The sequence below is a fragment of the Olea europaea genome, unplaced genomic scaffold (assembly GCF_002742605.1).
Source record: "Olea europaea var. sylvestris unplaced genomic scaffold, O_europaea_v1 scaffold439, whole genome shotgun sequence".
NCBI classification, from domain to species: Eukaryota; Viridiplantae; Streptophyta; class Magnoliopsida; order Lamiales; family Oleaceae; genus Olea; species Olea europaea.
This window is the reverse complement of record NW_019262696.1, coordinates 472,582-480,758: the sequence shown is the minus strand read 5'-3', so window position 1 is coordinate 480,758 and position 8,177 is coordinate 472,582. Positions and strand designations below refer to the sequence as shown.

General features: G+C 36.4%; 1 protein-coding gene across 1 annotated transcript; it reads right to left on the bottom strand.

Annotated features, from left to right (window-relative positions):
- Positions 1-735: 735 nt before the first annotated feature.
- Positions 736-5,283, bottom strand: LOC111387944 (dnaJ homolog subfamily B member 1-like). The gene is made up of 2 exons (XM_023012578.1): positions 4,532-5,283; positions 736-1,498 (listed from the first exon to the last, which is right to left on the bottom strand). The coding sequence occupies exons 1-2, from the start codon at positions 5,017-5,019 to the stop codon at positions 1,051-1,053; spliced, it is 936 nt and encodes a 311-aa protein (XP_022868346.1). The 5' UTR covers positions 5,020-5,283; the 3' UTR covers positions 736-1,050.
- Between the last annotated feature and the right edge of the window lie 2,894 nt (positions 5,284-8,177).

Sequence of the window (8,177 nt, the reverse complement as noted above, 5' to 3'; positions counted from 1 at the left end):
TCAACAACAAAGAAGAGTCAAGTTGTAGCATTCCACTCCCATCCAAATGGAAAATCCATTTTGAAGCTTCAAAACAAAGTGCAAAATGATAATATTAATTTCTCATCAATTTATGACTGTGTTCAAGTAAAATTCTTTCTGATTTTGGCCATTGATTGTTATCAAACTTACAGCTTCCTGGTGTGGACCTTGTCGCTACAAGGAACAGCCATTACTGAATTTGCTGATAAATATACGAGTGTCAAGTTCATTAAGATTGATGTTGATGAGCTGCATGTACGCCCCTTGGCCTTTTCCCGTAGCTCAATTTCATCATTTCCCTATTTATTTTACAAATCAATACTGACTAGCAATGAACTACCTGAACAAGAAGTGGCACACTAATATTGAGTGCAGGCAATGCCGTCTTTCATACTGACAAAGAAAGGTGAAGAAGTTGATAAACTTGTTGGGGGCCAAGAAAGAACTTCAGAAGAACGAGAAATACAGGTTCTAATACAGATCAATAATGCATTGATTACCCAACTGGAAATCTGTAATAAATTCAGAAACAATACGGGCATGCTTCGTACAAATATCAAAACAGTATAAGTATCTAGATTTTATGTTCTTCCCGAATACTGTCTGGTACCATTGAATTCGCTGCTAAACATGCTTTAAACAGTATGAGATCATAAGAACACAACCAACATATAGTCACAAAAAGCTGCTCAACTGAATGAGAAAAGGATATCGTATCTCCACGCAACCAAAACAAAAAATTTATATGTTCAAAACTCCAATACATACCGTTTAGGATCCACCATGATAATCAAGAAACATTAGCACATTATTATTTTTACAGAATGTGGTGTTCGAAATAGCAACTACTAATTTCACACTTTTCAGATGCTGCTACATAGTTCTAAAATGTTGCCAGAAACAACTCCATCTATTTCTTCTACTATGCACAACCTTCCTAGTTCGAAAATGTTAAAAAGTATTTACATTTAGTAGCATTTGCATAACTACTGTTAATGGGAATCTATAACCATTGAGTTGAACCTGGAATTAGTTAGTTTTCCTGCCCAGCACCCTCCTCAAATCCGATTTCTGTTCAGCGGTAAGCCTCGAGGGGAATTTGATGTCAAATTTGATCCTCAAATTTCCGTTTTTACCGGGTTCTTTAGAAATGGGCATTCCTTCATTTTGCACCAACATTTCATGCCCTGGTTTGACAATATCTGAGACTGGAATACTAAGATTCCTTCCGTCCAAGGTTGTTATGTTAATAGTCTTACCTGTGAGAGCATCGAGTAGGGAAATTTTCTGGTTGAGTATTAGATCATTGCTGTCCCTCTTAAAAACAGGATGCGGCTTCTCATCCACTACAAAAGTAAGGTCTCCCGGGGTAGCGCCAGCTTCATGGTTCCCTTTCTCTGGAAAAGTAATCTTTGTTCCCTTCTTCCAACCTGGTTTAATATGTATTGCCAAGACTTCTTCAACAGTGCTAGGCTTGCTGTAGATATTAATACACATCAACGAATGGAAGACTAAAGATATAGTGACAGAACACATCAGGAAAGAGAGAGAACAGGGTGACAACGCTAATACATTGTGGAAATTCCCGTGCTTTTGTAAAGCACCTTGCACACTCAGCTATGGCGTGCTCAATTTATTCCTCCACCCCACCCAAATAAATAATCTAAAACATAATTCTCAAAATTGAAAGCATCCACAAATGCCCAGTTTTTAAACTGCAGGCTTACGAATCCAAAGCAGAAAAACAATAATAATCATTATTATAAAACAATTATCTAGCTATTATCATTTTCACATTTTTATTGTAATAAATGAATTTCAACCCAAAAGTCATTGTCAAGTTTTAAAAGTTTCAAGTACTATTAACAGCAAGAATGTCGAACATAAACATGTATGCACAAGCACAAGGATTGAGAGAGAAATGCCAGATGCTACTTTAATGTAAAGTGTAGACTGTAAGGAGCATTAACTAAAATCTCTATAAAATTTCAGCATTATTTTCCTTAATGCATCATAACTTCTTTAGATAGGTCATAGGTGCAGTCAATAATATCAGCTTGGGAAATAAGAAAATATATGAGCTATAGGTGATGCCTATTAGTTTATTGAGCCTATCCCTTAAAAAAGAAAAGATGAGAGTTAAGACGAGTCGGCTTATTAATCCAAAGAGTTCATATCCAATGAGCTTGGGGCAAGTCAACCAAAGCTAATATCGGTCCTCTTTAGCTCTAACAGAAAAGGCATATGATGTGAAAGTATGAAACACACTGATATCAATACTATTGCAATAAAACATAAAAAATGCAAAAATCTAATTTCTAAGAAGATATTGTTTGTAACTAGGTAGCAAGGAAACCCCTGTTATCTTGGAAAACAAGAACTAGCACTTTATCACTACAGTGAAAACTAGATATGAGATAATACAAGAAACTAAGACCTCATTCCTAATAAATTTGGGGCTGGCAAACTAGGTATGACAAATATAGAATCCTTAGAAAAAAAACATTTCTCCTGAACATAATAGAGTAGAACATATTAATCTAATATAAGAACTCTCCTTCCTCCATGATAAGTACTCAGAGAACCAAAAGCAATTAACATTGTTATAGATCCATCTCTATGACATATAAAATACTGTTGCTTTTTTAAGAAATACTCCAACTGGCTTATAGGGAATGAAATCATCAACCATAAGATATAAAAACGACAGAAACTGTCAGTTGTTTCACAACCAGACGCAGGAAATAATGTGCAACAATAATGGGGAATGTAATATTTATGTTACAATTTCATTTTACCATTTATTCCACTTCGATTGTGAACTTAACAACGTATCGAAAACTATTTAAGTAGTTAGCCCGACTCCAATAACTAATGCCGTCATATAGCCAAATGAGAAAGGAAAAAAAAAACCAAATTAAACACATCTTCCTAGAGTCATGCTGACATCACCGAGACTGAACTCTATTTGAAAATTTAATCACAGTATTTATCTGCACATTTTGCTTACATAAGAATGATAAAATTTAATATTAGTATTCCTGTCAGGTGCCTACATAATGTAGTAACTATTCCAAACACATTCAAAGGCGGTGACAGACTTTAATTTAGACAACCCATAAATCAAGATACAAACACAACGACAAATTTGAAAGTTAACAAGTTTTTGTTAAATCCATTCAATTTCATGATGTAGACTTCTTCTTAAATATTTATCATAGATAGCAATAACAAAAACATAATGCTGCCGTTTCCAAATTTCAAATTAGAATATTATCAATCTGTTTGATAGTTGTGCTTTTATCTGTGTATCTCCAGCTATTGCACTGTTTATGATACTATTCATTACATAGCTTCAAATATTATTTTTTATTATCTAATTCCTTTTACAGATATCGACGAACAGCCATTTATGTCAATCTCATGCAAAACAATTGAAAGCTATAGTTTAGCTCAGATTCTTAAAACTACAAAAAATTTCAGTTGCAAAAATCGGATATATACACCATTTAATCCAACGAACATAATTCCTAAATAAAAGGCACCAAAAAATGAGAAATCCTTGAACTAACTTACACTTATCATATACTTTTGTGTCAGACATTCATGGAGCAGTTTTCATCACACCGTACCCCAATAAAAGTAGACCCCAGAACATTAAAGTTTTCGTGCCTAATCTACGCCAGCATACACACAGTGTCCCAATTTTCTTTTTATTGAACACAGTGCATTGATAAGAAATATATATAGGCATAAGCATACTTAAATATAATATGTTCATCTATCAACATTATAATTCCGTGTACCATGTGTACAATGCACATACACAAACAACAAACACTTCATTATACTTTCAATCTAATTCTTTGAAATTACAGAGCTTTATCCAATGTCTGATGAAACAAAAGCATCATTGAAACAAGGATGTTCAACACCAGCTGCCTCGAGTGGAATAAAAAGACAACTGATGGTCATAAATGAAGCTAATAAGGAAGAAATAGCGGACAGAAGTGCTCCCTATAGAGCAAAAATGGATGGATTCATGATTGCTACTGTTGCATTTATTTTCTATCTGATATAATGCATGATCAGAAGTATTAGTAAATGAGAATTCTCCATCTTTCAGTTTATTTACCTCTCTAATGTATTTCCACATATTCATTAGCTATAGGCAGACATTTCCTAGAAAAACAAGAATCAAAGATCAAGGCATCGTAATATACAAATCTATATGCATACAGGCAAAGATTCTCTCAAAATTCCAATTCCATCCAATTCCATTGAACTTCCACGTTTTATTAAGCAGTACACGAAGGGGATTCAGACTATACTTTCAACAAGATTTTAGCTTTTTTTTTTTTTTTCATTTAATAATGTGAGTTCAGCATGCCAAACGTGCACTCAAAGTTTATGCAAGACTCGACTCGATTGCATCAATTTCAAGTGCAGAGATCAAACTGGACCCAAAGAAAAATAATGCAAATTTAGAGTACTTTAATAATACACCTACCCATATTCATCAAGAACAATCCTGGAGATCTTCATCTTCCTTTTCGATCCCTTGTACAGCTCCTCCAAGGTACATGGCAATTTATTCTCCATCGGCGCCGCCTTCCTCACCCTTCCTCCTCCACCACCACCGCCACCGCCTTCGCCTCCGCCGCCTTCGCCAAAACCATCTCTTTTCCCTTTAAACCCATCATTCATCCCACCAAAAAACTCTTCAAATATATCCCTAGCCTCCCTCGGACTCGACCCAGAATCAAAACCATATTTCAAACCTTCCTCTCCATTCAAATCATAGATCTGCCTCTTCTGTGGATCACTTAGCACGTCATATGCCTCAGATATTTCCTTAAACTTCGCCTCTGCTTCCTTAGTGTTCACGGCATTCTTGTCAGGGTGCCATTTCATGGCCAATCTCTTGTATGACTTCTTCACATCCTCTTCACTTGCATTTTTGGAGACTTTCAGAATGTCATAGTAATTAACGCCCATTTTCGCGGAATGTATATTAAATGGTGGGGGTGAGAGTAAGATGCGTATATGTATACAATGAGGGGATCTAGAAGGATGTGGAGGTGCGAATTGATCTGCGTCGTCGAGTTCCCGTGGGTTAGCCGGTTGATCAACTTTGAGAACTCCGGAAGCGCAGTCTAGCCGAACGGCGTATGATGTGCTACGATACGCTGGAAGGGTCGATATTTTAAGGGTAGGGGTTAAAGTGAGACTTGGGACAGTCACTTGACAAAACAACAGCGGATCAACGTAGGATGGGAAATACTAGAGTACGTTTAGGAATACTTTTAGAAATTATAATTATATAATTCGCTTTATATTTTTATTTACATTAATTTATCAATCATTTTCCCTAATTTATTTCTCGTCTAATTAGTTTGAAAGATAAACCAACAGAATAATTATCGGATAAATTGATAGTATTTATGGATTCCATGAAATATATGAATAAGAAGTGATTTGATCAATTATAAAATATATAAACGGTGTTAGATAAGGACTAAAATATGAAAAATAGGTTATAAAGTTCTAATCCATTCTAGTCCTCTTCGAACTTGACTATCCACTTAGGTCCAATTTTTCTGTTCCCTTGTGAATAGTGGAATGTACATGAATCAATCACAAGTCAGCAATCTAACATTATGGTGGCGTCTCTAAAATTTTCTTCTGTAACTTATGTAAAACTTGATAGGATCAACTTATCGAATCACCCTTCATCATCATTTGAGCAACACAACGACATGATCAAACCTCTCAAGTCTCTATATGCTACACAAACTCTACCTCAAGAGTTCTCCTACTCAACTAAAGGAAGTATCTTCACTTACTGCACAAGACACTTTTCACTACAAAGAATGCCTTATCCTACTTAAACTCCTAGGCCGATACGCCATGTGCGAACTCAGGGAATCCTAATCCCAATAAGATTACGCTAGTATAAATCTATGCATTTGGTTTAATATTTCTTTATGCTCCCGCAATGCACTTTTTAACTTTCTGCATACTTGCTTTCTTTTCTTTTTGACTAATTCTTATACTAGAGGGGTGAAGAGATCCTGTCCCATCCCTTGACTCTTTTGTAGGTACTGAAAAGTTGCTTGTTACATTCCTTGGAGTTTTCACTTTAGTGATTTTCATATCATCCCAACTATATGAATCATCATCTATGGCTAATCTTACCTTGACCTGTGGCCTACCTCGGGTCAGCACAAGTACTCACAAGATCATTAGGCTGTTGCATACCTTAAGGCAGGTTCCCTTACCCTAACTCAAATGAGATACTATATGCTATTTTAATACCAGACACAATAAATAAAGGACTCATGAATTTCCTAATCCCTATCACTAGTACTCTTATTCAACTGCCTAAGTTCTTCGCCAATGTGCCCACTATTGTAAACATCAAAGAATAGATGGGAACCTACCTCCCATACAGCAAAGACGCTATTCACTCTCAACATCTTGGTCTATCCTCTGTCCCGAGAGTACAAGAACTCGAACATCAAATTACATTGGGAAAAACTTGCCCAATCACTCATTTGGATGCCTTTACTAATTGTATGAGCCTTCAGGCTATCCCAAATCTCATATTATGCAAGGCCATTCCTCGAGTCTCTTGACCATTTAGGGTAAAATGGATCACCGACTCTCTAACGAGTCCTTGTCTACTACAGACTCGTATCTCTCGACCAGCTTAGATTATAAAGATCACTAACTCTCCAATGAGTCCTTTGCCGCTTAAGCCTTGAGCCTCTTGTCTACCTTGAGTCAAAAGACCACTAACTCTCTAAAGTCTACGACCACCAAGTTATCAATCTTTTAACCATCTCGGGTCAAAAAGACCACTAACTCTACGACAAGTCCTCTGCCTAGACTTTCTTGACAACCTCGTTTCAAAAAGACCACTAACTTTTCAACTAGTCATTTGGGTCTACGGCCTCGAGTCTCTTGACATTGACTCTCGAACAAATCTTCAATCACCGAAGTCTAGAGTGTCTTGACGATCTCGGGTCACAAAAATCATTAACTCTCAAATGAGGCCTCAATTACTAAGGCATCAGGTTCCTTTATCACCTTGTTTCACCATGACCCTTCGACTCTCAAACGAGTCCTTGACCACCTCAGATCACCAAGACCCTTAACTCTTAAACATATTCTTTACCATCATGGCATTGGGTTCATTAACAAACTCATTTTACCTATACCATTGACTCTCTAGAAATCCGTCAACTACCTCAACATAGGCTCGCCAAAAGCCCGATCATCCTCAACCTAGAATCATCATGACATTGACTTACCAAAAGCCTCAAACTTTTAATCCTACGGATAACGTGACCATGGTTCAAAAGAACCTTTGTCTCGAAATCTTTGCACACAAAACTTATGAATTTAAAGTAACATATTTTCATACAATTAATCCAAATGTTTCATAGATTATGAAGTTTAACCAGACCTTGACTGGGGGATCATTGAGCCAGTCAAAAGTTAGATAGGTCAACCTCGGCCTATTACTTAACCACCTCGACCAACTACCTGACCAGCTCAGACACATCGAACTATGGCAACAAAATGATGTAACCTTCAACTGTCCTTTTCCTATCCAAAGTCAACTATACCATGAACTTGTTTAAACATACATCTTTGGTTCATTATTTTGTTACGCTCTCAATGTACACATAGCTTTCTACATACTTTCATTCTCTCACACTCGACTAATTCTTGCATCGAAAGGGTGACGAGATCCACTAAAAGGGCGATAAAATCCTAACTCGATTACTTTTGGATCATCCCAACTACAGAAAGCATCGTGGGCGACTAATCTTCACTACAAGAAAATAGGCCTTTTATAACATACAAAAGGCAACATTCACCATTTGCATGTTTTTAAAATGGGTCTATCGCAACATTCAGTAACTGTATGTTGCTATTGGTTGACTAAATTGAGTTTTGACAACGTTTTTATAAGGAATGTTGCTAAGATACCCTTTTGCAACTTTGCAATTTGTTGTCGTTGAATTTCTTTTTTCAACGTGCAATGCAATTATTTTAGTATTTTAGCAACGTGTGGTACTCGTTGCCATTATTTAGTTATAGCAACAGGCAATGTGAGTTGCCATTAGATGTTTTAGCTATGCACT